We start from the raw sequence: 26,588 nt of genomic DNA, 5'->3' as shown, positions 1-26,588 counted from the left end.
GCCAAAATGTCTGTTTTTAAGAGGAATTTGCACTACTGACTGTGGACTGATAAACTGGCAGCTCTCATTTTAATCTCTGACTGGTTTATGTTGATCATCCGTCTCTGTTGCATCAAGCTCTGACGCTGTGTTTTCACCATACATTTGTTTTTCTGTTCATTCTGCCCATGCTCTGCAGCTGCTGGATGCCAGGAGAACCAAGGTTTGTCCCTATGTTTGCACCACGTGCTGAGTGCACAACATAGAGTCACCTTCAGTGTGGCGTGTATTTTCAGACACCTGGCAATCCCTTTGCACCATACAGTCCTTTCTCCTATGAATCCTATAACTCCTAGAAGATAGTTAAATATTTTCAGTGTTTCAGGCTCCCTTCTTGTCCTATGTACCCTGGTCTTATATGTTTCCTCATTTTAAGAGTAAAAACCGATTACTGTGTTTAATGTAATAATGTCTGGTGCTCCTTTAGTACAACAAAACCTAAAACCTCAGCCTCCCCGTGAAGTCGGTTTGATTTCACATATTTTCCACTCCTTCAGATCCTGACTGAGCCATTTTCTGAACAAAGAGTAATTTGTGCTTCACTGTCTGTCTCTGCTGGAAGAAAATTTCAACAGAAGCCAGTTTTTGACAGAAACTGGGCCCTAAAGATATTCCCCTAGACCCAAAACCAATCAATACAAAGAATGTGAACGGCGTATAGTTTTGATATCATGTAATACGGACAGACAGATTCACAAACATGCACACCTTTGTTCAACAGATGGCTGTTTCGTCCCTACGGGGTATCAATACTGTAACTTCTGTTCATTAATTTTATATTTTAACCAGTTTTCATCCACCCAGCCAGTCTCTACCAGGAGATTTCACACTTAGTTTGCATACGTTTTCATTGTAAGAGTATGCCCAATCTGACATTTTTAACTTTTAGTATTCGTTTCCTGGTGGCAGATGCATAAAGCTGTGTGTATGCACAAAGGCAAAGGCAGATTTATGAAACCATGCATACAGAGTGTGCTCTTCAAATGCACCTAGACACTCCCTTAATTGGTCATTTAGATTAAAACAAAAATCTGTATAGTTTATAAATTTTGTATCCCATATTATCCTCGTCAGTTTCACCATATCTGCACTGACTTGCTCTAAAAATGTCCCTCATATGGTCTGAAGATCTAGTGCATCTAAGAAAATTAGATAAGATTATTGAAAAGTTCATTTTTTGTGATTAAATTAAAGGAGGTGAACTTTCATACATTCTGTATTCATTATATATAAAGCGAAATATTTCAGGTCTTTATAAAGAAAAATATAGATTTCATTTTGAGTGAAATACTGTTCACACAGTATAAATAATGTCTATCTCTCAGTCTAGTTCAGTACATGCAACCACAACCCGACTGCTGACTTGACAGTTGTCCAGATGATGATCATCGACATCGTCCACAAGGAGGGTAAACCACAGGAGGGCACAGAAAAAAGGCTGGCTGTTTGCAGAAGGCTGTGCTGACGCTTATTCATGGATAGCTGACTTCAAGGGAAAAATGTGTTAGGAATGGTGCACAAACAGCAGGGATGACAGCAGCCTCGAGAGAATCGTGAGAAAAGTTGATTCAAGAACTTGGGAGAGCTTCTCAAGTAGTGGACAGATGCAGTGTTACTGGGCTGTTGCACGGACATCCAAAGCGCTTTTTTTCAAATGAAGCAAAGGTCCTGAAGTCTGGGGGAAGAGTGGAAAAGGCACAGAATCGAAGGTGTTTGAAGTCCAGTAAGAAGTCCGCACACTCTGTGATGACTCGTGGTGCCAAGTCCTCAGCTGATCTTGTTGGTGTTTTGTTCCACTGCTTTTTATCAAGTCCAAAGTCAACACTGACATCTACCAGGAGATTTTATAGCACTTTATGCTTCCATCTGCTGAAAAGCACCACCTGCTCACAGTGCCAGAACTGCTACCATGACCATGATATTACTGTACTTGATTAGCCAGCCAACTCTCCTGACCTGAATCCCGCAGAGAATCTAAGATGAAGATGAGAAACACCCGACCCAAAAATACAGTCGAGCTGAAGGCCGCCATCAAAGGAACCGAGCAGTAACACCTCAGCAGTGGAACGACCGTGTCATACTGCTCTGATGCAGTAATTAGTGGTAAAGGATTCCCAACTACTGAGTATTTATAGAAACATATATTCCATAAATTAAATATTTCTACATTACAAATTCTTTTTTAATAGTTTGGGTTACTGGATTTCTGATTTTCATGAGCTTTAAACCATAATAATCAAATTTAAAACAAAAAAGGCTTGAAATATTTCACTTTATGTTTGATGAATATAGATGATTATAATCATTTAGATTTAGAATTAAATTAAATTTCATGGTGTTCAGTTTCTTTTAGTTCATCTACACACTTTCTTCATTTATATGTGCCAGTTTACATAAAGATGAATGTGCATATTATTGTACATGCACTTGGTCCCTGCTTTCTCAGAGTGAAAGTCAGAGACCTGTGAGAGCACCAGGGTGTTTTTGCTATCGTGTGTATAATAAAGCCCTTTACAGCACACTAAGAAATTAATATTTGGCAGCTGCAAATTATTTTTAAAGATATTTTCTCCAACAACTGTAAATCTTTGCAGTCAGGACTTAAATTAGATCCATGCTTCACACTTTTTCAACAAATAAACCTAAAATCTAAAAGCGTGCCAAGGTAAGTCATGTGTTCCCCATGATCGACCTGCTGTGGGATTGTTTGTTCATCCCCATGTGTAGTGTTATTACGTAATGTTGTGTTATGAGATATACTTAAAAATAATTTCAATAATTGGTGAGCCTCTGTGTGTGTTTGTATATGTGCATGTGTTTGTAGCATCTTCAGATGACCATCCAAGCTCTGCAGGATGAATTGCGCACACAGCGAGACCTCAACCACCTGCTGCAGCAGGAGAGCGGTAACCGCTCTGGGTCTGAGCATTTCACCACCATTGAGCTGACAGAGGAGAACTTCCGGCGGCTACAGGCCGAACATGACAGACAGGCCAAGGAGCTCTTCTTGCTGAGAAAGACCCTAGAGGAGATGGAACTGAGGATCGAGACCCAGAAACAAACTCTGGGTGCCAGAGATGAGTCTATTAAGAAGTTGCTTGAGATGCTACAGAGCAAAGGGCTGCCCCCGGGCCCGGGCAGGGCGACCGAGGAGGAGGAGCAGGAGAGAGCCCGGCGCATTGCTGAAGCAGAGGCGCAGCTGGGACACCTGGAGGTCATTCTGGATCAAAAGGAGAAGGAAAACATCCATTTGCGAGAGGTAGTGTATGTCCAGGGTTAAGATGATGATGTTAAGTCATTGCATTCACTGCTTTAGAGTAAAAAAAACTGTTCTTTTGTTTTGTTGTCACTAGATGGCAGTGCAGCATGTCACAAAATCAATATTCTCTTCTCTGCTGCTTATCCCTGCATCATATCAATTATGTAATGTATGAAGTAAAAGAACTGAAGAGCAGTTGCATGAAATATTTTGCATGTGTAAGCATAAAGCTTTTATGCATTGTGAGGTGAGCTTTTGAAATTTTAATAATCTAGCTATTCTTTGGAGACCACGATCGGTTTTGCTGTACCGCTGCTACAAATTGTTGTCTTTTTTTAAGGAACTGCACAGAAGAAACCAACTGCATCAGGATCCAAGTAAAACTAAGGCCCTGCAGACCATTATAGAGATGAAAGTAAGACTCCCATACAGCCTGCGCATAAACACATACAGCAGGGCCCATCATCAACTACGCTTCACTGCTTCTGTTTAAAGCCAGATGGTATTTTTGTATTTACCTAACTGACTGACGTTCACAGCCGTAGCATGTTTGCCGCTGCATGTCTAAATGGAAGCCTGTTCCGCCAAATCTATTGTTGTGATTGTGATCCTCGGCAGCTGAGTCAATCGTCAACACCCTGACACACTCTAGCAAACACACACACACACACACACACACACACACACACACACACACGCACGTACTGCTCACAAAGCAGTTGTGCAAACATAAACAAGAGTCAATATTACTGTTTAACATTTCAGCTATTGTGGCTCGCTTGACAGACGGCCAACTACCCCAGACAGCAACACACCACACCAGTTTCATGACAAGATGTTTTCTATTCTGCATGACAGATTGTTTGCAAACATCTCAGACTCCAGCTCTATCATTTCAGTCTCATTTTTCTGCAGGCGCGTATTGTTCAAAACTGCAGAGCATTGTTTTAAAATTTTCATTCAAGGTTTCTGAACTGAGGAAAAACTTCCGAGCTGAATGATAGCCAAAAAAAAGTGTAATAAAGGATAGCTAGAATTTTCTGTATCATGCTGGATGAGGAACCGAACCTTCAAAGCATCTTGGATTTGAAATAAATCCACAAAACATACTATATGGAGAATATTTTAGGATGGAGGACCCCACCCTCTTTACACAAGCATGTTGTACAGCAGCTGGATGTGACACTAGCGATATCAGGCTCATCCAATGAACCACTGTAGACACCACCAGCCTCACTGCAGAGGCCTGACATCACTTCCTCAAAATAAATCATGACATCATCGCCGAGCTGACACAGCCCCTCTCACTCGGCTGGATCCGTGCCGAGCGGGCCCCAGCCTCCCTCGGTATAGTCATGTGATGTGCAAGCTCTAGGATCCTGTTGATTTTCATACGGCGCGTGGGGAAGTCCCGCCTCCTTTCTCCTTCTGTGCTGTGCAGGAAGACCCTGCATCTCTCCCCCTCTCCTCTCTCCCACTGCTGTGTTGATGCTGATGGAAGCACGAATAATCCTCCCTCCCTCTCTTCCCCTACATCCCTCCCACCCTCTCCTCCTCACTCACCAGAGACAGTGCACAGTATATAGCCTGCCTGCTGCTGCCATGGAAACAGGTGTGGTTGTTTATGACAGTGAGAGGCCAGTATGCAGGGAGATAGAGAGACAGAGAGGCATACAGAGGCAGGGAAAGGGAAATAAAGAGCACGATTTACTGACCAGGTCGATGTACCAGTGATTACATGTGGATGGAATAAAATCACTCTTCTTTAAAGGTACGATGTCTTGTCTCGATTGCAGCAGTGTTAGTTCATTGATGTTCGTCTCGTAACACAGAGACTGAGGTGAGGTGCAGCAGCAGCAGCAGGGCGAAGTGCATGTACAATGTGCAGTGCTCATACATTGACGTTAACCCCTCAGATCCTTGTCTGGTACTTCATCATTCCTCATCACATTTCCCACCTTCCTCTGCAGCGGGCTATCACTGACCCTGCTAATGGCCATAAGTTCATAAGTTCAGAGTCACTAAGAGGAAAGAAGGAGGGACACAAAAAAAGAGAGAAAGACAGAGAACAACAACGTTGCTCCATGCTCTGCTGGAGAGGGAGATGGACCATGGCTAATCTTAAAGACGTTGTATTATTTATTTAAAAAGCCGTGAAGCTAAAGCTGCACTCACAGTCGCAGTCTAGAGACTGGATTCTGCATTGATCTGCAAGCATCTACGGCAAAAGCTACGGCTTGTTACTTTTCTTCCTTTCCCCCCTGCGCGTTTCTCTCCGGTCCTGGTTGATCTCGCCGTACTGGATGTGCGCTCAATATTTCCCAATGGTGATTAATCCTCCGAGCTGCCGCACGGAGCTGAGTAGAAGGCTTCTGATTTCACCGACAGATACTGCAGTTGCTCTCAGTCAGACCAAAGAGCTTTTTCCATTCTTGGCTTATCTCACTATATCTTTCTGTTCCTCCCCCCCTTTCAGTCTCTGTGTCTGTATTTCTCTTTAAATCTTTTACCCTCCATTTGTTTCCTGGACTCTTGTCTTTAGCTCAGATTTATTTGCAGCATGCAACTTTTGGACATGCCAGTCCTGGTTTTGAGGTGTGTCTCCTCCGCGTGTTTGTGTGCAGGACACCAAAATTGCCTCTCTGGAACGCAACATTCGGGACCTGGAGGATGAGATTCAAATGCTGAAGGCAAACGGCTTACTGAACACAGAGGACAGAGAAGAGGAAATCAAACAGATGGAGGTCTACAAGAACCACTCTAAGTTTATGAAGACGAAGGTAGAGACTAACTGCACTGTGCATGCAGATGCAGAAAAATCTGATGCTGTTAAACTATGGCTTAATATAAAATGGCAGGCATGATGTTCAGGGTACAGAGCTGTGCAGAAGAGAGAGTACTGAAAAATGTTGTGTTACATAAATGAGCTGCTTTAACACATTGTGAGAACAGCAAAGTGTCCTGTCGGCAAAAAATCTGAAAGAGGCTCCGTGCCAAAAGTGGGAAAAATGCAAACTCTGCAAACGCACACTTTAACATTTGGAAACACTTTTCCTCCTTAATTACACATAAAAAGCACATCACTTTATTAATCTGTGGCCACAAGACAAACACAAGTCTAAAATAAGATAAGCCACAATGAAAGCTTTGTTTTCATCGAACTGACTTCAGCTGCTTGTTTTCCGACCAGTCCATGATGATAAGTTGTGTTTGCATATCAGAGTTAGAGTCATACACTCAAGCACAGCCACCTACAACCTGTGATAGTGTCAAGGTGTGTGTGTCTGTGACTCTGTGGGGCTCACGTACGTGTCTTTGGAGTGTTTACGTTTTCTCTCCCTATTAAGCGACCAGCCACAGTTTTGTTTTTCTATTTTTAGACTTCTTTTCATCAATCATGAATAGAAATGATGTATAATATATGATGAATGCAGGCGAGTTAGTCCCAAATGCATATTTAATGAGGGAGAAGCGTGTTGATGAAAATAGTGCGAAAGCTGTGCAGACTAGCTCGCCGTTCCCGTTTGTGAGCGCGCAATCGTTACACTGCTCACGTAACGGGTGGGTCAAAATGATCTGCTTCCTCTCATGTACAGATTGACCAGTTGAAGCAGGAGTTGTCAAAGAAAGAGTCAGAACTGCTGGCTCTGCAGACGAAGCTAGAGACCCTCAACAACCAGAACTCAGACTGCAAACAGCATATCGAGGTGCTCAAAGAGTCTCTCACTGCCAAGGAGCAACGTGCTGCCATCCTGCAAACGGAGGTAATAAAACAAGCTCAACTTATTTGTACACGTACAATAAATTAACTTAACAATAGATCGCTTCACAGACATTCTCAAGCTCCTAGCCAAACTGAGCAAACAATAGGCTCGCCCTGGACCCGAGGCTTATTACAGCAAATCATATCAGCAGTGTGTTTGCTTTGAAAGCTTTGTAGTAAGTGAAGTGCAACCTAGGTAACTACCAATGAAAAACTGTTGCCCAGTGTACTGTCACAGCTCATAGACCAGAAAACATCACCGATCTGCAGTAATAAATAAATAACTGCGGTGAATTTATAGAATACTTCCCTCATAAATACTCATCCAGCACCTTTGTTTGTTTTGGTTTGGTTTTTTTCACCAGGGTTACTATAAGTAATTAAATCATAGTGCTTTTATCTATAATGCTACACTTGGGATAATTAGTCCACTTTGTGTGCTTCCTCTGACGTGTACTAATGTGCTTTAGGTTGACGCTTTACGTCTACGTCTGGAGGAGAAAGAGTCCTTCTTGAACAAGAAAACCAAGCAGCTGCAGGACCTGACGGAGGAGAAGGGTACTCTCGCCGGAGAAATCAGGGACATGAAGGACATGCTTGAGGTCAAAGAAAGGAAGATTAATGTCCTGCAGAAAAAGGTGAGAATGGAAGGAAAGAAGACCTCACCATGTAGAAACTTTAAGGGAGGAAATACACTTTAAGCACAATTTTGGCTTGCCCACATTACTCTGCTTTTGAGTTATTGTTTATTTTTTGTCTACAACACAGTGTAGTGTGGCCGCATTTCTAATTAATCCAGATATAGTCACAAATTTGAAATGAACAACGACTGTGTGGGTTGTTTCGTCGCATTTTCGTGTCCTGGACTAAACCAGTCGCTCTGTGGAAATATAAAGCTGGGAGGTTACTCTCTCCATTAAGTGTGAGAGAGTCTCATGCTCTCAGGGGAAAATGCCCATAGAAAGACAAGCAAGAAGATATTTCTGCCTCACTGGCTCTCATTTGTGTGTGTGTGCTATAAATACTCACAGAGTGTTACTCCATATCTCACCCAGACCTGCTCTCCCGTTCCCTTTGTTTTGTTTTTCTTCTCTTGTGTCTGATCACACCCCCTCTCTCTCATCTTTGCACTTTTATCTTTTTCATCATTTTTATTAATTATGAATCATTGTTTTTTCCTGTCTTATCATAAATAAAATACCTTAATTCAGGTCAGTCCTGCACTACTCAGATAGCAGTTTGGTATATATTCAGGTTTACATTAAGTTCTGCTTTTCAAAACTTAAAGCTCTGATAGTTTTTGATGTTTTTCTTCTCACCTTGTACACAGTGTTGCTTGTCTAGTGTGTTAAGCTTCAGAGACTTAAAAATGGCAGCTATACTGACTTTAAATGTTGCACTGGTTTGGAGATTGTGCTTTTTATTGTGTGTTTTGCTGCTTGTTCTTTCTTACTTTTCTGAGTCAGATTGAGAACCTGCAGGAGCAGCTGCGGGACAAAGACAAGCAGCTGGGGAACCTCAAGGACAGGGTCAAGTCTCTGCAGACCGACTCCAGTAACACAGACACTGCCCTGGCCACCCTGGAGGAGGCGCTGTCAGAGAAGGTAGATCACATCACCCTTATACCACAGAACCTGTAACACTGTCTGAACTGTGAAACTTTATCTGTTTGTAGTTACTATCATATTATCAAAAGGATGTATACAGCGGAAGGACGTCCAGGTGACTGTTTCAGACAATCATTCATTCAAACTCCAGGATGTGAACGACCTCTTTTTTTCTTGTATGCTCTCAAGACCACAAGGACCAAACATTAGCATCATTATCGACAAGACAGATGAAATTGAGATTAGCAAACTTTTTTCCTGACGTTTTATATCTCTGTTAGGTCGCAGTAACACGGTCCTAAGCAAACTTGTATTCCCTGACCGACTGGCAAATGGTTGCTGGCTGTTGCTAAGTGACACTCATCACAAAGAGGATGCTGCACCAAAAACCTCCTTGTGGTTGTTTTGATCACTAACAGATTGGCACATTGCCAGCGTTTGTATGGGTGGCTCCAACTTGTCTGCAACACTTTCTCTCACTGGGCTCTAGTGAAACTTGAACACACTGCAAGCGCCACACAAAGTAGAAAAGGAGCTTGTTCACCATCAGTTCAATTAAATTCAGTTCAGTTCAATTTTATTCATATAGCGCCAATTCATAGCAAAAGTCACCTCAAGGCGCTCTATATTGTAAGCTAATATTAGAGAAAAAAAACAACAACAATAAGACAACTTCGTAAAAGCAAGCGCTTGTCAACGGTGGGACGTAACAAACCTTCGGCAGAACTCAGCTCAGGGACGGACAGCCATCTGCTGTGACCGTTTGGGGATGAGGAAAAAGAGAAGAGACACAGGACAAAAGACACACTATGGAAGAGAGACAGCCAGTATTTAAATACTACTAATGGTTATATGCAAAAGTGATGTATAAAGAGTGAAAGAGATAACCTTAGTAAACTATAAGCTTTATCAAAAAGGAAAGTTTAATCTTAAAAGTAGAGAGGGCGTCTGTCTCCCGAATCCAAACTGGGAGCTGCTTCCAGAGGAGAAGGGCCTGGAGGCTCGAGGCTCTGCCTCCCGTTTTACTTTTGGAAAATGTAAGAGTCAAGTAAGCCTGCAGTCTGAGAGTCATGTATTCTGTTGGGGTGATATGTTCCATCTTAAAGATATACTGGGATCTGATTATTCAAGAGCTTGTATGCGAGGAGAGGGATTTTAAATCCAATTCTGGATTCAACAGGGAAAAGTTGCACTGTCCCTAACAACCAGTGAATCGGCCTTTCATAGCGACAGCAAACAACAACCTGCAACTAGTTGGGAAATACACATTTATTTTTTTAATTTAGTAAAAGTTACACTCTTTAAAGAGAATAATGTAAGCTTCGGTGTTGTCATAGGTACTTGAACTTTAGAGTTGCTTGTAAGGGGAATTTGAAGAGACACAAACAGAAATGCTTCCTCTTATTTCCAGACTTCACATTAAGCTTAGTCAGCTGGTAGCTGGTGAAATTTCCACATATGTTAAACATTTCCTCTAAATGAACCATGTCAGTAAAAATACTTGTTTTCTGCTTCTTTTTTTTTTAAACAAGTACAAGTTGCGTCTAGTTGCTGTGGAGTGATTGTACAGAACTTCTGAAATTGAGACGAGATCAGATTTGTACTTGTGCAGAAAGAAGTGTGAATAGTATAAAATATTAAGACATTTATTATTACAGCTATTATTACATTCCTTGATATCAAAGAAGAGAGATAAAGACACATGTCACAGCAGGGAGACTGTGCCCTGCCCTGCACTAAGGCTGTTTGTGAAGCCCATGATGGTGCTTTAAGAAGCTCCATCAGGTTTGACTTTTCTTAATCCTCCTAAAAATCGTGGAACCTCACCAAATATTCGTAGTAAATCTATTACAGTTCATAGATTTATGTATAATTGAGGAAAGAGCTGATGTAATCTTCTAGCTGCATTAGATATCATTATTTCTTTCCTGCACTAGTGTTTTATTCAATTTTTAGTAACCAGATTTTGATGATTACATCTTTATTTATAAAAACATACAAGGAAAAAATAACAAAGTGGCACTGGGGTAAAATTCCAGGCACGGCATCTAACTTGATTCAGCATTTTAGCTTAATTTTAGTCTTAATTTCTTAACAACTGTATTTTTCATGTGTGATATTAATTTCACATAACTAGAGACATTTGTTTTTTAAAAGGAATGAACTGATACAAATCTCTGATTTGAGCTGGAACAATCTTAAATGAACATCTCAGCAGTTTAATGTTTATATAGACTCTTAACCGTTCAGTCATATGAAGAGTTTTAATTCTTTGTGCTTCTGTGTTAGGAGAGGATTATTGAGCGTTTGAAGGACCAAAGGGAGAGAGAAGACAGAGAACGACTGGAAGAAGTCGAATCATATAAGAAAGAGAACAAGGAATTGAAGGAGAAGGTGAACAGCCTGCAGATAGAACTAACAGAAAAGGAGGTCAGTGAGCAAAGAGATTTTCTCTATAAGGCTAGGGCTGTGTACACATGACTGTGTCTTTCTCTTTGCTGCAGAGCATGCACCTTTTTTTATGCACAGCAAATATTGAAACACTTTCTTTCAGTAGGGCTTTAGGTGCCATTTAAGCAGTCGCCTCGGGCGCTTTAACTTTGTTGCACATGCTGGCACTCTGCTGGCCTGCCTGGTTTGAAGCGCTGCTAACTGTCTGTCCTGACTACTCACCTGCAGTCCAGTCTCATCGATCTGAAAGAACACGCATCATCCCTGGCATCCTCTGGCCTCAAGAAGGATTCAAAGCTCAAGTCACTGGAGATTGCAATCGAGCAGAAAAAAGAGGAATGTAGTAAGTTGGAGACACAGTTACAGAAGGTAGGTGTGCATCTCTCACCGCCGAATCACCTCGCACAGTATAATGCGAAATTTTAATTTAGATTTTAAGAGACGAGCAATTCACAGTTTTTAACCTGTAGAGAATTTTCAGCAGATTGTTTTGAAAGAAGTAATTACAGATAATGGTTCCCACAACCATCTATATTAAAAGAAGGCTTATCTAATGCACATTTTTACACAGTTACTTTTTGCAGCCAATCCTAATTATTCAATATTTTTGGTTTTAAAGATCTGTTGTGCTTCAGTTAGAGGTTAATCAAGTAAAGGTGGAAAAGTCGGAAATCCTGAATTGGGGTCAAACAGTGTAGTAAAGCTAGCATTATACCAGACAGACTCTCACACAAGTTTGCACAGGTTGGGAAAACGACAAGTTTCATGTTGCAGCTGCTGCTAAGCTTTTGATTGTACTATTCAATCTCTATATAAAGTTAAGCAATTTCATGTGCTCAGGAAACCTGTGTTTAACAGCTCGACAGCAGCCATGTTCTGGACTTTGTGGTTAACACTGTTGTGCTATCAGTGCTCCACTGTGAAGAAAGAACTTAAAAATGAGCGTAATGCTACCCTCATTGAAGGTCATATATAAATGATGACTTTCCGCTGATGATTTCAGAAATGTCTGGATGAAAGCTGACCATTTTAGCAGCCAGTACGGCTATATTTTCTATGGATGTCTCTTTGTCTGAATTGCAGAGAGCTTCTGCACTCTGAGTGAAGACTGTAGCAATGTCTCTCTTTAATTGCACTGAACTGTAGATAAGAAGCCAGAGCTGGGTGTCCACTGCGAAGAAAGGAATGAGCTCATTGTGAATTCAGGGACCACTTCAGTGGAGACTGTTAAGCAGTTACAGACATAAGAAAAAAAGGCTAACTATTCCTTTTGTAGAAATGATTGGCCAAATTAACGTGCAGCGTATTTTCTCTGTTCATATTTTCCTGCTGGTCTGATCTTGGCCTGTGTGTTAATGTCATTGAGGGAAGATTAGGTATGATCACAGATTATTTAGTGAAGAAAGCTCTGTCCCATTTAAAAATTAAAGTAGCAGTATAGAAACAAGAATACCGAGGTCTCACTTCTGAGAACATGTTATCCTTCATTAGGCTGTTTCTTTGGACCTGAACAACAAATGTGAACAGACCTTATATAAAGCACACTTCATTAGGCTAATGGCTGCCATCGTGCTTTGTCTCCTGTAACAGGCAGCCATGCTTTATAAGGGTGTTGCAAGTAGCAGGCAGTCATTAAATATCCCTCTTTGCCTTCTTCTTCTCCTTCTTGAGACTATCGCTGTATCATCTCTTCCTCTGTGTTTGTCTCTGTTGTGTTGCCGTTAGCCTAACAACATGTGTACTATGTTACTTATCTGTCAAACATTTTATTGTACCATGTCTGATCCTGCTGTTCTCTCTTTGGCTCAAACTCAATCCTGACATTTACTCTCCCGGGACTCCCCCGCCTCCCTCCTGTTCCTTCCTCAAACCCTCTGTTTGCAATGTAGCAAGCTGAGCAGCTATTCAGTCACATGAACACTCCTGTAAGTCCCTCTCCTGAGCTCTCTGAGGCACATATTGAAAGCATGAGGACACTGATAACTTCCTTGAAATATGCTAGATGGTGATCGTGCCAAACCCCAGCACAGGTCCTGCTTTCACCCACCCAGGATGCATGTTGTTCATTGCACTGTACTGATATAATGAGCTGCAGTCAGAGTCCTGTGCACTGTGCTCATCCTGTAACTGTTTGTGATATGTGGTGAAACTGGTGCTACATATGCAGAACCGAAGGCTTACTTAGTCTGCTGGAACGTGCTCAATATAGATTCTTCTGCCATTTTATTAAGTATATGTAGCTCAAACTAAAACAACAATCTTGCAATAAATTCTGTCTTTATGAAGGTTAATTTTCTTTTATATAGCTGTTTATTGCCCTTTGTTTTAATTACATTTTACATGTAAAAGTCTTCCTAAGATTTAGTATAGCCTCATTACACTGTGTCATGTAAGGACACACCTGGGATTAATTGCAGGACTGTTAGACTGCATTAGCTTTAACTATGTGTGAAGTTGTGTTTTTTTTTAGTTGTGGCTTTGTAGATAGTTTTTCAGTGCTTATACTTAATACACTGTCATATTCTTCCACAGCACAAAAAAACATTTAAATGTAACAAATTTTACAAGTTGTGTGGCAACAGGAACCCATACATTCACTGAATTCTACAGGTTACACTGACCTCAAATGCAGCACACATGTGTTTTGTCATAGAAGTTCATGTGGGGAATGTGACAAATTAATAGTAAACTTTTCATTAGGACTTTTAGAGACTTTATGCAATTGAAGTCACAGGACATGGTATTCAAGTTTCCTCATATTTGGTGCACTTATAACCGGTGAAAAAAATCAAAAGAGGCAAACAGAGTGAACAAACCTTTCTTTAATACATATTTGTCATTGAATTATGTCTAAATATTACATTTTTAGCACAGAATTTCAGTTTAGTGTGTTTTAGCATCTCTGTGAAAATCCTCAAAAATATCAAACTATTTGACAGTGAATTATAATATTGATATCTCCCCAATTTGATCCACTTTCATGTATTTTGTGGATCTTGGCAATTTCAGAGGTTCTTAAACAAATGTTATAGATAAGGAAAACAGAATAAAAACACAGAATGCATTCAAATAAAGTAATTGAACTGCAAAATCCTCAAATCGTCAAGTGCTTCCTTCCTATAGCCTCCTATAAATGCTCTTCTGTAGCATACTGTTCATTGCAAAATTTGCAGGGGCCATATGGAGGGCAATTTGTTGTCCAATAACTGTCTATTGTAGTTATTTTTCATAAATTTCAACTAGGATTATTGGGTCTTAAATTAAATTATGTATATCTCCTCTAAGCTAAACTCTAGCATCGTTCCTCATGCATAAAATATGACACTTAGAACAGATTTACTTGGTTGCCCTTGCTTCTCTTTCTTCATTCTTTGGACTGACAATTGCAAAGACTGTGCAGCTTTGTTGGGTTTGCATGACTTGGTCGACCTTTGTGCATGTTGTCAGTATCAGTGTTGCCACGCTTCTCTTTTGTCTCAGTGTGGTGCTGTTAGCGAAGGTATCGGCCGTGGTTGAAGATCACTGCAGTGTTTTGGTGGATGGCTCTGTGTAACTCTGCGACATGTGTTAACATATGTGGCTGTGTATTGTCCAGGGTGCTGTGTACCACTGTAGTGGAGAGATGTCCTTGCTGTCCAAAAACTAGACCTCTGATTTTGATAGCCAGTGAATCAATTTAGTGCTTAACTTATAATGATTTGTTATTATTGTCATAGACATACAAAACTCTCACAGACTATCCTGAATTCCTGTATTCTGCTCCAAGTGCATGAAGTGACTGGGAGTCTCAGTGGACCATTTAATTGGAGCTAAATAACAGCTTTGTTAAAACTAATGAGCCAGTACCATTAATGATGCCCTCGTCCACAACATTTGCCTCGGCTTTATTCATTTGAAAGTACAGGGACAGTGCAAGAGACGTAGATAATATAAGTCACTGATGGACTACAGTGTACTGTATGTATCTCTCTTTCATTGACAGTAAAACGTTCTGCGCTTCACACTTTTGCTGATACTGTGTTGATACTTTTGTTAACTGTATGTTTTTGGGTGTGTACATGTTTGTATTTGTCTTTTCTTGGCATGTTGATGCAGAAAGCCCATGAAGTGGAGCAGCAGTCGGGCTCCAGAGGGAACCCAGAGTATGTGGACCGGGTGAAGCTGCTGGAAAAGGAGGTGAGCTACTACAAGGATGAAGCCAATAAGGCTCAGGCAGAGGTGGAGAGACTCCTGGACATCCTGCGAGAAGTAGAAACCGAAAAGAATGATAAGGACAAGAAAATTGCTGAGTTGGAAAGGTAACTAATTCTGACTGCATATTAACCTGTACTGCTTTAGTCCTTCCCTTTTAACTTACACTCTGTTTTCTATGACCATTGTTACATCTATGAAGATAAAATTAGCATACCTGCCTGCAATTTCAGCAAACCTCTTAGGCAATTTAATATGTTTGCCTGAAAATGCCTGATATGTCCATTCTTTGTTTATTTTTTAGCTTACATATGTTATCTCCACTTAGCTTTCAAGATATTTATATACAATATAAATATAGAGAATATAAAAACACAAAAACTGGGAGAAAACAAGTAGAAAAAAAGGAAAAACAAACTTTTCAATACATACATACTGTGTGTTTATTTCATGTATGATCATAGACTGTATATAAAAGATAGACGTAGCAGGTTTAGGACACTAATAAAGGTGTTTCTTAAATCGCCATTCTTTCTGTTGGCCAGTTCAAAAAGAAATCCAATTGTAAAGGACTGCATGAGAAAAAGGCCTCATGAAAATGACATTTTCTTTATGAGTTTATTGTCTCTGTTATTAGTTTTAGCTCTTATAAGATACAACATGAGATAAATTTTGTAAATTAGCGTCCCAAATAGAGAACAAGTCAGTCAGGTCTGCTGGAAGTAAAATTGTACGTGAAAAGTGAGAGTCCGCCCTTTACGTCACTAAAAAAGAAAGAAAGAAAAAAATGGCCAGGGCCAAAATGCTCAAAACATTGTGTATGATACAAAAAATGTATTTTTCTGTGGCTTGTTTCACACCATAACAAGTAACCAGGCATAAAGAGATGGTTTTAAATCTGCTACTCTCTATATCACAAACAAAACCTCATTTATCTTCAGATAAATTAGGTTATTTTGTAATTTAGGTTACCCAACTCTCTAATGGTATTACCATAAGCAATACAGTGTGCCACTGTAGCTCTGAGCAGTCTATTCTTGATCTGGATGGATGTGTGTGTCAGCTTTACAGTCCTCTGTGTTCGGCGTATGCTGGGCAAATTTCCATGTGGCTCTGTGCACATTTTCATAGTGTTTCCATGGTATGTTCAGTTGTGATGTTCTCATACTGCACTGCACTCGATGGTATTGGATAATGCGCTCTGTACACACAGTTTGGATTTACACGTTTAGGTTTTGTTTATAAATATCAACAACGCTCCACTCAGTCACTTCTCTTTCGGAAGAGGTCATCTGAGTTCAGTTAATGGAGTGCAGAAATAAAGCAGGTGGCCTCTCTGGTTCTCTCCTGGGAGCAGCACTGCAAGCAGATTTGCGCTTTGGTTTGTCTAATGAAGGAGATCATCGTCGTTTACCTGGACAGGATTCAAACGGATGAGACTAACATAGGGATTGGTTGATCTGCATGAGGACCACACAGCCCTTCTCCCCTGCCACTGCTTAGTGTTAAAAACACTTATATACTCCCTTCTCAGATCATTATAGGATTAATGTCGTGGTACTTTGTTAGTGGTGTTTGATTAATTGCATCTTCTTGTCCTTTTTTTGCCATCTTTACCCACTTTTCTCCGTCCCGTTTCCCTCTCTGTCTTCTGTACCATGCTCACCTGCCCCTCTCTTTACCCCTGGCCATGGATCAACTTTCAACCTACTTCTATTCTGTTCTGAAATCTGATTCTAATTTTTCAAAATCTCTTCTTCATCTCCCTTGCAAATCTTTCTCTGTTTTGACACCAGCCCCCCTCCCCCCGCCCCCCGCCCCACCCCTCGTCCCGGTGGCAGAGCTCCCCCTGACCCGCTCCCTTCTGTGTCCACTGCTCCCCAGCAGATAGGGGGCATGGTGTGGGATTTCCTGGGAAAGTGAGTGCTCTGCCCTGGCACTTAAGGCTTGGCTGCGTGGTTAAAGTCTCCGACCGCGACTGCCGCAACTGCATCTGGTTTCACCTGTGTGCCTGGGTCTGCCTGCTGTTTAAAGGATTCAAAAATCTTTGTATCAGAGTTACACAGTCTGTTTTTAGTCCGTGGTGCTATTACTTTACTCGCGTACATGATACAAAGATCCCTGGATTCATCTTTGCTTTTATTTCTTCAGCATGTGTTTGCTTTGTAGTCTGCATCTGTGCCTGTGACTGCTTTTTGATCATTTAAGGAGCTTTTCTATGCGTGTGACTGTGTGTGTGTGTGTGTGTGTGTGTGCATGTATACACGTGAAAGGGAGAAGGAGTTTGTGTTGCATGTTTATTTTTGGGCAGCAGTCATCGTTAACACTCATTTATCTGTGCACTGATGATGTAAAGTGGGAAAAAAGTCCACAAATATTTCGTTGTATGAGCAATCACAGCAAATTAAAGAGTCATGTCAAATTTTAAGCAAATATGAAGTTCAACCCTTAAAGATCAAGGGTTGTACTTCATATAAATGCAAATCATCAGGTCATAATGTTGTTAATATATGTCCAGATAGGCATATATTGTTTGGCATTTATTTGCACCACATGCTACACTCATTTTTTTCCTGTTTTGGCGTGTTTCCATGGTGATGCTTGGTAAAGTCACACAGTAAATTCAGTCACACCGGTGTTGCAGCAAACTGCCAATATAAAAATTGCAGTTTTAAAAGCAAATATTTTGTAATTTGTAACCCTAACTAAAAGTGCATTGTATATACTGTAAATGTTTTAATACTAATAATACTGCAAATAATGCACGCATCAGCACCTTTATCGATAGAACTTGGTGTGATTTACCCACTTGCTTTGACTTCTTTACTTTTTTTACATCTTATTTGAACTTGCTATATATTCTATACTTCCTTGTGTTCTTGTGGAAATAGCTTCCTGCTAACACACTTTAAGACACACAAATATACACCCTTTTGTGTCTTTTTGTGGCGTTGGTTGTTTGTAGTAGCTTATTGTATAAGTGTCTGCCCTCAGCTGATGTTTGCTGTTGCCACGAGCACGCTTCCCCTTCTCATTCCAGCCACCCATCTGCTCGCCTCACCCCAAGTCACCCTCTGTGACCCAGCCACCCTTGCACCCTCATATCCCATTAATACCACCTGACAGACCCTATTTTCCAGTGCCCCCTTCTTCCTGCTTTCCATCCCAACCTGCCCCCACGTGCCCTGCCTAGCTTGCTCTACCAGATACTAAAGGAAAAGATCAGCCCTAGTGGCCTGCATGAATAGAGCTGCTGTGCTCCACGTCTACACGCGCTCAGTGTGGGGTGCTGTAGTAGGTAGGGTCTGGACTGAGCCCTCAGTCCTGAAGTGTGTCAGTTCAGTCAGGTCTGTTCTGTCTGAACAACCCTGCATCCATAACTGATTCTCCCACTAGCTCCCTTCTTGCCCACTTGATCAAACCACTGTTGGCTTCCTCTCCTTTTGCTCGGCTCTCAAACCTGTCCTCTCCTCTTATTTTTGCCCGGCTAACTTTTGCCTGACTCAATGCATGTCTGCCACTCCCAGGCTTGGCAGAAGATGCACATGGACCCTTGTTTTCAGGGAAGGGGCATCCTGCATTAGCTGTGTCAGGCTGCAGAGCAGTGACTGCCACAGGCGCATTTGTAATTTCCCATGTTGTTTGTTGAGCAATGAACACAGCGTGATCTCCTCTGGGTTCACTGTACTTTTTTCTTGTGATTGTTTCTTTATGTTCTGGTTCTAATGTGTCTGTTTTGTTTTTTGTTTGTTTTTTTACTTTCCTGTGCGTTCTCTTATTTCCTGCTTCCAATGTCTACTTCACTCGTTCCATCAACCCCTTATCTTCTGCCTTTTCCTTTCCCCATCTGCAGTCTAGCTCCCAGGTAAGTAATGCCCCTGCTCCCATTACATCCCCATTTCTTCCTAACTCCATCCTAACACTGGTGCTTAAACCTGTGATTTATCACAGCAATGCAATTAACATGAAGCTATCGCTACATCTGTGATGCTCATGTTTTGTTGTTGTCCTGGTGATCTCATGAGCGGTACTATTTTGAAACTGAATACATTCAAAATGCACTTGACATGATCGCCCATTGCTGTACTGGCTTTGCTTGTTTTGTGTTTCACATTTTTGTTGTGGTTTTGGGTATAAAATGCACCCAGTTCATAAGTCTACATATTTTTCATATTTTTCATACTGACTTCAAGATTTTTTTTTTTAATGGAAATGCACAAATTTTGTGGTTTTGCAGACAAGGGGGTAAAGATCAAGTTAAAAAGGGTTCGAATATCAAATTGGGGCCGCAAGGTGACAAGAAAGGCTTGGGACAGGACCCTCGTAAGGACAGCTCCATAGATGGTGGTCACCACTTGAAGGTGATGTACCATGATAAAAAAAATATTTACCCCTGATGATACACAGTTTAGTAATTACCTAATGAGATATGTGTCCTTGTTTTCCCAAACGTCAGTTGGAGGAGCTAATGAACACGCTAGAAAGGACGAGGCAAGAGCTGGATGCCACCAAGCAGCGTCTCTCCTCCACACAGCAGTCTTTACAGGAGAGGGACACTCACCTCACCAACATGAGACAAGAACGCAGGAAACAGCTGGAGGAGATCCTTGAAATGAAGTTAGTGTTTTCTGAGATTTGCTGTTAGCAAGAATCAGATTGGCGGCCTACATTTTCAACCTCCTTTTTAAAAATGTGCTTGTAATTAAGCCTTGGATTGATTTCTTTTCTCAAAATGTAATCCAGCTCAATTGTTTCTTCCTTCCCCACCTTCTTTATGAGAAGACAGCTGACATGGCACTGCAATTTCAAATTTGATTTCATTATCAGAACAAAAAGTAATATGAAATCCACCACGGTGGTCATACTGATATTCAAAACAGTAGCCAGTCTACCCAAAATGTCTGTGTAGGTTCTCAGTCATCCAGGTCATTGTAATCTAAGGAGCTTGGAAAGAAAAACTATTGGACTGCTTTAAGTTTCTTGAAGAGGTTTCACTTCTCATCCAGGAAGCTTCTTCAGTTCTAAGAGCAAATGGTGGAGAGTCCCAGTTTTTTTTAAGGGACAACTCCCACTAGGGCTTAAATACCTGGGGCTCTCCACCATTTGGTCTTAGAACCGAAGAAGCTTCCCTGAAGTGAAACCTCTTCAAGAAACTTAAAATAGTCCAATCATTTTTCTTTCCAAGCTCCTTAAATCTACCCAAAAGTCAATATGTGCTGCACATTCACCCTGAGGCCAGATAATGTCCAGCGAAATATCAGAAAAACCCCCCCAAATCTCAGACTCTACAGGCCTCGGTTAGCTTGTTAAATGTTCAAGTTCATGACAGTATGGCTTGTATGGGAGAGCCAGAAGAAAGCTTCTTCTCTCAAAAAAAAAGAACATGGCAGCACACATCGTAAAACTGCATCTTAAGAAAAAACTGTCCTTTGGACAAATGAGACCAACATGGCGATGTTTGGTCATAATAAATAGCACAAAGTTTGACAAAAACCAAACACAACATATCAGCACAAACACCTCGTACCCAGTTAAAACAGTGTTGGTGGGGTGATGATTTTGGCTTGTTTTTCAGTCGCAGGGTCTGGGTACTTTGTACTCACTGAGTGGATCATGAGCACCTCTGTATATCAAAGTATTCTAGAGTCGAATGTGAGGCCTTCTATCTGACAGCTAAATCTGGCTGAACAGGATTGTAACAGGATAATGATCTACAACAGAATTGCTCAAAAAGGAAAGAATCAAGGTCTTATTATTATGTGCTAATATGTAAAACATTAGAATTAAAAGACGACGGAGTTTCTTTTTCATGTAACTGTATGTAGTTTCAATTTCAATAGCAGTTTTTACAGAGTGTTTTTTCTGGAGATGCTACTGTAGTGTTTTATGTTGTTTTTCTTTCAGACAACAAGCTCTGCTGGCAGCAATTAGTGAGAAAGATGCTAATATTGCACTGCTGGAACTGTCTGCCTCGAATAAAAAGAAGACCCAGGAGGAGGTGCTAGCCCTCAAGAGGGAGCGGGACAAACTGATGCACCAGCTCAAACAACATGTTAGTACTGCAGCATACTTCCAAAATTTCTCTCTGCCGATGCTTGTTGCCAAAATGAAAAATGTAGCTGCACAAGTCAGCTAAACAATTTTCTACAAGGTTATCACTGCGTGACCAATTTGCAAGTTCAGAGTCATTTTTCTGCTTTTATGTCTTAAGTCTCTGTTAATTCTGGACTAGTACTAAAATGAAGTGATGTGCTTTCATTATCATCTCAATTTGCAAATAATTTGTGGCCGTAAACAGAGTTGAATAACAAGTCTTTGCCTCCAAGACTTCAGTTTTACAGCAGTCTCAAAAATTCATTTTTTTTTTTAATTCTAAGCTAACTCAAATTTTAAGGTGTACAGCTCTAGTATGATTTGTACACGTAAAATTCTGGCAAAGGCAGTCTGGCCACTTTTCTGTCTCTAGTTTTTGTCTTATGTCACCTTGGAAACACATGAACTGATCCTTGGACAGTGGATGGTCACCTAGAATCGTACTGTAGTTTAACCACAGACGATATATGAAGAATGGAGGAAGCCTCTAGGTCTAAAGCCATTGTAGATGTGTCTAAGAGTTATACAGTCTGTCTAACTGCCAGTAGGGGGTGACACTTGTTGCTGATCTTAATCAGTAGTTTTAAGCCTTATTTAATACAACCTGATTTTTATGTTATGAATTAGGACAACGACAGTTACTTTGTTACTGACAAGTTGCTGCCATGTACTGTAAGTGTGCAGTCTCCTCACTTCTGCCAACTGCAGAGCGTCATGCACTGATCTGCCCTCCTCCTACAGACACAAAGCAGAATGAAGCTGATAGCCGACAACTATGAAGACGAGCAATATCATCCACATGCTCCTCACCACCCCCAGCCTCAGCCCCCACATGCTCCACCTCAGCCCCAGCCCCAGTATCCCCACGCTCCCCACCCTCAGCAGACTCCATATCCACACGCCCCGCACCCGCAACATCCGCAACACCCGCAGCACCTCCAACACCCACAGCACCCACAGGCATCCCAGCAACACCCACACCCACAGCAGCCACAAATGCAGTACCCTCACCCTCCTCACCAGCAACATCCTCAGCACCCCCAACCACCTCCCCAGCACCAACAGCACCCACGCCCTCCACAGCCCCAGCACCCTCACCAACAGCACCCCCAGCATCCTCAACAGCACCCACACGGGCATCTGCCTCCGCAGCACCCTCACCCTCAGCACCCACACGGACCTCCACAACAGGGGCCACATCCCCAACATCCACACCCTCAGCACCCCCAACACCCCCAGCACCCTCAGCACCCCCAACACCCTCACCATGCCCAACATCCACGTCACCCGTCGCCCCACCATCGCGGGGGACCAGCCCGAGGACCCCCGCATGCTGGCCATCGCCCTTCCCCGGACCAGGTAAGATCACACATGTTATTTATGTTATTAAATGCTATTTACATCATGTTTCAAAAGTCAGCACTGAAGTCTTTTGATATAGAAAAGTAAAAATGGCCTAAAACTGGGTTAATTTAATAACTGAGACCAACAAATGCCACAAGCTACATACTGTATTTGCATGTGACACAGATATCTGTGATAATCTCAGCCATGATGGTTAGAAGTTCGCTTTGACAGTCAACAAACAAAAGACTGTCAAATACACAGAAGCACAATAGTTGGACAATAGATGCAATGTTAAAATTCTGTTGTAGAGAAATAGTTGTGACAGTAAGTGAACAAAGAATTAACCGCTGACATCGCTCCTGTCACCAGATGTTTGTTTTAATATTACATTGTATAAATAAGACACAGTTTCAGTCTCTCCAGTTCTCCATGCTGCTTTGATTAAAAGCAACATAACAGCTTCTGCTTGCGTTCTTCTCCTCATGCATAACACTGCCAATGACAGGATGACGAGGAGGGCATTTGGGCATAATCCTTGCTGTGACAACCAAAGCTCTAATGTTGTTTTGAGGGGTGAGGAATATTTAAGACTTTCTTAATTTTACTTTCTGTGGTGTTTTGTAAAAATCTCAACATGTTTGTCACATTTAGACTTAGTATTTCTTTTTCTCACGTTCAGATGATTCAGTCACTACTGGAGGAGCACAGCCACGCCATGATGTTGTAACACTACCCAACTAAACATTTATTACCTCCACTCAATCAGTACCCAGCAACGGGACCTTTTTTTCCCAGGAAGAGGAGGGGGAACTCAGGTGTGCAGGTCATGCATAGAGACTGACAGCTGAGCAGGTATTTCACCCATTTGGACACGCATAGACATGCTGTAGTGAACATTATATTAATTACACTAAAAAAAAAAATCTTTCCAAACTGAAACTTCCACTGTCTCCTTCATGTTCTGTTTAAGGTGATGTGGGAACTCTTCTTGGTGTGAACAGGACAAGACGCACTCCACTTCACACAACATTAGATATTCACAACTGAAGTGGATGGAGAGGGAACGATATGGAGAAAGAGATGTTCTGTGTGTGTCTAATTGTTGCTTGGACATGTGATTAACACGGGAGCACTGTATCAGAGGTTACACCGAGGTCAACTCACCTGTCTGTCACAAGTTCAGGCCAACGGCGCTCTCTTGATCCACCCAGCAGAGATCTCATGACTGTCTGTCAGCCCAGTATTTCTTCCTTCCTCCTTCTTCCTTTGACTGGTTCAAGATCATGGTTGTCTTGCTGACTGTTTCACCTGCCTGACTGACTCCTCTGGCTCTGGTTGGCTCCTCCGCCTGACTCTTGTCATGGTTTTTCAATCCTCACTGCCCTTCTGACTCACCTGGTGACATCTGACCCCTCTGCCTGGCTGTCATGACCTTCGGCGTGTTGTAATCATCAGATTGTGTTGCTGAGCTATATTTTCCCTCTGTGGCACGCAGTGACTTCTTCTTTTCTTTTCCTTTTTTTAACCTTTTTACCTGCCATGCGTTTCTTCAGCATTTCTAAATGTGACGTGGTGTCCCTTTACTAGCATGTTCCACACAATCCAGATTAAGTGGTTTTAGGGTTTCTTTTGTCATTTCTTGTTGGTAAAACGAAGAGCTTTGATCTGACTGATGACAGGCTTGAGCCTTGCCTGCAGCATCAAGAGGTTTCTGTGGCTGCGCAAGCAGGGCCTTCCAGTTCTCTGGCTAGTTTTAGCCTTAAGGCTGTGGCTGCAATGGATTTTATCTTCATCTTACCTCATTTTAATCAAAAGTAGTCAAAAAAAAAGAAATAAACTATGCAGTAGAAACATAGAGTGAATGCATTCCCATCCTTACTTAAATCAAGTCAAAATGATTTAATTGTCCAATCACAGCAGCCAAGGGAGTGGTCAGAATATATTGATCAGATTATTTAGATTATTTCTGAGACTATGCACCTATGCACCTCCTCTGTGTTGCAGGAATTTTTACTAATGGTGCTTCTGCTGGTGCTCAAACTAAACGGTGTGAGAAGACCTGGTAAAGAGCATCTTTTAGTCCTTTTACAGTAAAGGGACTTGATCCCACAATGGGCTTCATAAACAACTGTAAAGGAGTTCTTTGTACATATGATTTGACAAAAGGGGTTTGTGATCCACACACAGAGGCTAGGTCCCTCAGCAAATACTGCTACTATAAGCATCATTCTAGACTATAAAGAGAAGGCAGTGTCCAATAGATGTTTATCCTGCAGGTCTATTGGAGCCACTGACACACCAGTGTCTGACCCAGAGTATGCTCCTGCTCCCCTCTCCCTTGTACTCTTCCAGCAGTAGTCTGTGTGACCTCCCCAAACATAGTGACTTGTTTTCTCCTTCTCAACAAGGTGGCCTGTGCCTCGTAAAAACTGTACACATATGATAGATATGCATATATTATACATATAGAGAGAAATCTATAGAGTGTGTCTATATGTGGTCAGAAAATCATTTCAAACTGACAAGATACTATATAAATATATATAATATATATATATATATATATATAAATATGTTTCTTTTTTCTTCATGGTTATTTTTCTAACTGGCTGGAGGTCTGAGAAATGTCTTATTTAGAGCGTTGAGCGGTGTGATTTTCCTCTGATTTGTACTATGTATGAAAACCCCCCTCAGCAGCAAAGTTAACATTCCCTGTCTGAAAATACAGGACAGCCCAAATAGAAAAAAATTAGCTTTAGAACAGTTTATGGGAAACAAAGAAGTGTATCCAAATCTATCTAGAAGTTTAGAAAAGGTGACATTATTACATTCCTTTCTTAATGTGAAAAACAACTCAGTTGAAGACCACTTTGCCTGTGGTGACGACTTTGAACAGCGACTTTATTTATTTTTTTAATTTTGCAGCTCGCACAGGTAGCATTGAGATTATGTCTGCTGAACTCAGCAGTCAGAAGCTTGCACTTGTGAGAGGACTATCACAGTTATCATCCAACCGGAGGTTTGAGTGACTCTGTCTGGATGCATTTCCTTCGTGTGTTTGTCGTCGTTGTCGTCTTGTAAACCGAAGTGATGATGTATGTGACTGTGACAGCGAACCAAGTAGAAAAAAAAACGCGCACACAAATTGTTACAGTATAGTGGAAAAATGAAGTAGACTGTTACAATTCCCAGTTCCTTTCTCTTACCCTCATGGTGCCTGTGTGTCTCCCTTTTATGGCCAAGTGTTGGTTGTTGTATATAAATGTCTTTCCATTCACCCATCACTCCAAGGTGATCTGTGCATCATCTTTTATGTGTCTGCTTCCCACCGTTACGGCTCCGATCCGCCGACCAAGAACCAACAGACCGTGTGAAACTTTGCTGTTTGTGTTTACAAATGTTAAGATAAATCCTGACTTGGATGTTAAAAAACAAAACAAAACAAAAGGGAAGACAATGCAAACAGACAGAGGAGCAACAATCCTCTCACTACACCATCAGGGGGATGAAGTATGAATCCTCTATTTTCAGGTCCTTATCTACTGAATACTTGAAGTAGGGAGTTCTCCTACCATGAAATAGTAATATATGATTTACATGGTAGACGACATTTCAATTGTGCCCATGCATGTTGATTTTTACATAATGTGCCAACTGAAAGTGATGATGTAAGGATAATCTCCTGTTCTCTATGCAGAGCGATTTCTCTACTGTTGTGTCACAAAAAAAAAGGTTTCGGAGACACCAAGGTTTAGAGGCTGGGACTGGTTTCCTGAGCTTAGACGCAAGAGTAATCTGACATTGCGCTTCAGTGTGTGGCAGATTTGAGAAGGCAAGG

General features: G+C 41.4%; 1 protein-coding gene across 1 annotated transcript in view; it reads left to right on the top strand.

Annotated features, from left to right (window-relative positions):
* The window catches only part of erc2 (ELKS/RAB6-interacting/CAST family member 2), a 40,079-nt gene extending 16,483 nt beyond the window's left edge, over positions 1-23,596 (top strand). The window contains exons 3-19 of the mRNA XM_039612423.1: positions 2,864-3,298; positions 3,639-3,713; positions 5,923-6,078; positions 6,895-7,062; positions 7,532-7,699; positions 8,528-8,665; positions 10,958-11,098; positions 11,348-11,488; positions 13,009-13,044; positions 15,215-15,417; positions 19,164-19,175; positions 19,548-19,671; positions 19,767-19,927; positions 21,215-21,362; positions 22,145-22,762; positions 23,256-23,323; positions 23,430-23,596. Coding sequence (XP_039468357.1) covers positions 2,864-3,298; positions 3,639-3,713; positions 5,923-6,078; positions 6,895-7,062; positions 7,532-7,699; positions 8,528-8,665; positions 10,958-11,098; positions 11,348-11,488; positions 13,009-13,044; positions 15,215-15,417; positions 19,164-19,175; positions 19,548-19,671; positions 19,767-19,927; positions 21,215-21,362; positions 22,145-22,762; positions 23,256-23,282 — 2,751 coding nt within the window. The 3' untranslated portion in view covers positions 23,283-23,323; positions 23,430-23,596. The remainder of the gene's footprint in view (positions 1-2,863; positions 3,299-3,638; positions 3,714-5,922; positions 6,079-6,894; positions 7,063-7,531; positions 7,700-8,527; positions 8,666-10,957; positions 11,099-11,347; positions 11,489-13,008; positions 13,045-15,214; positions 15,418-19,163; positions 19,176-19,547; positions 19,672-19,766; positions 19,928-21,214; positions 21,363-22,144; positions 22,763-23,255; positions 23,324-23,429) is intronic.
* The last annotated feature ends 2,992 nt before the right edge of the window (positions 23,597-26,588 follow it).

Source organism: Oreochromis aureus, linkage group 5 (genome assembly GCF_013358895.1).
Source record: "Oreochromis aureus strain Israel breed Guangdong linkage group 5, ZZ_aureus, whole genome shotgun sequence".
Taxonomy (NCBI): domain Eukaryota; kingdom Metazoa; phylum Chordata; class Actinopteri; order Cichliformes; family Cichlidae; genus Oreochromis; species Oreochromis aureus.
This window is presented reverse-complemented; position numbering and strand designations above follow the sequence as displayed.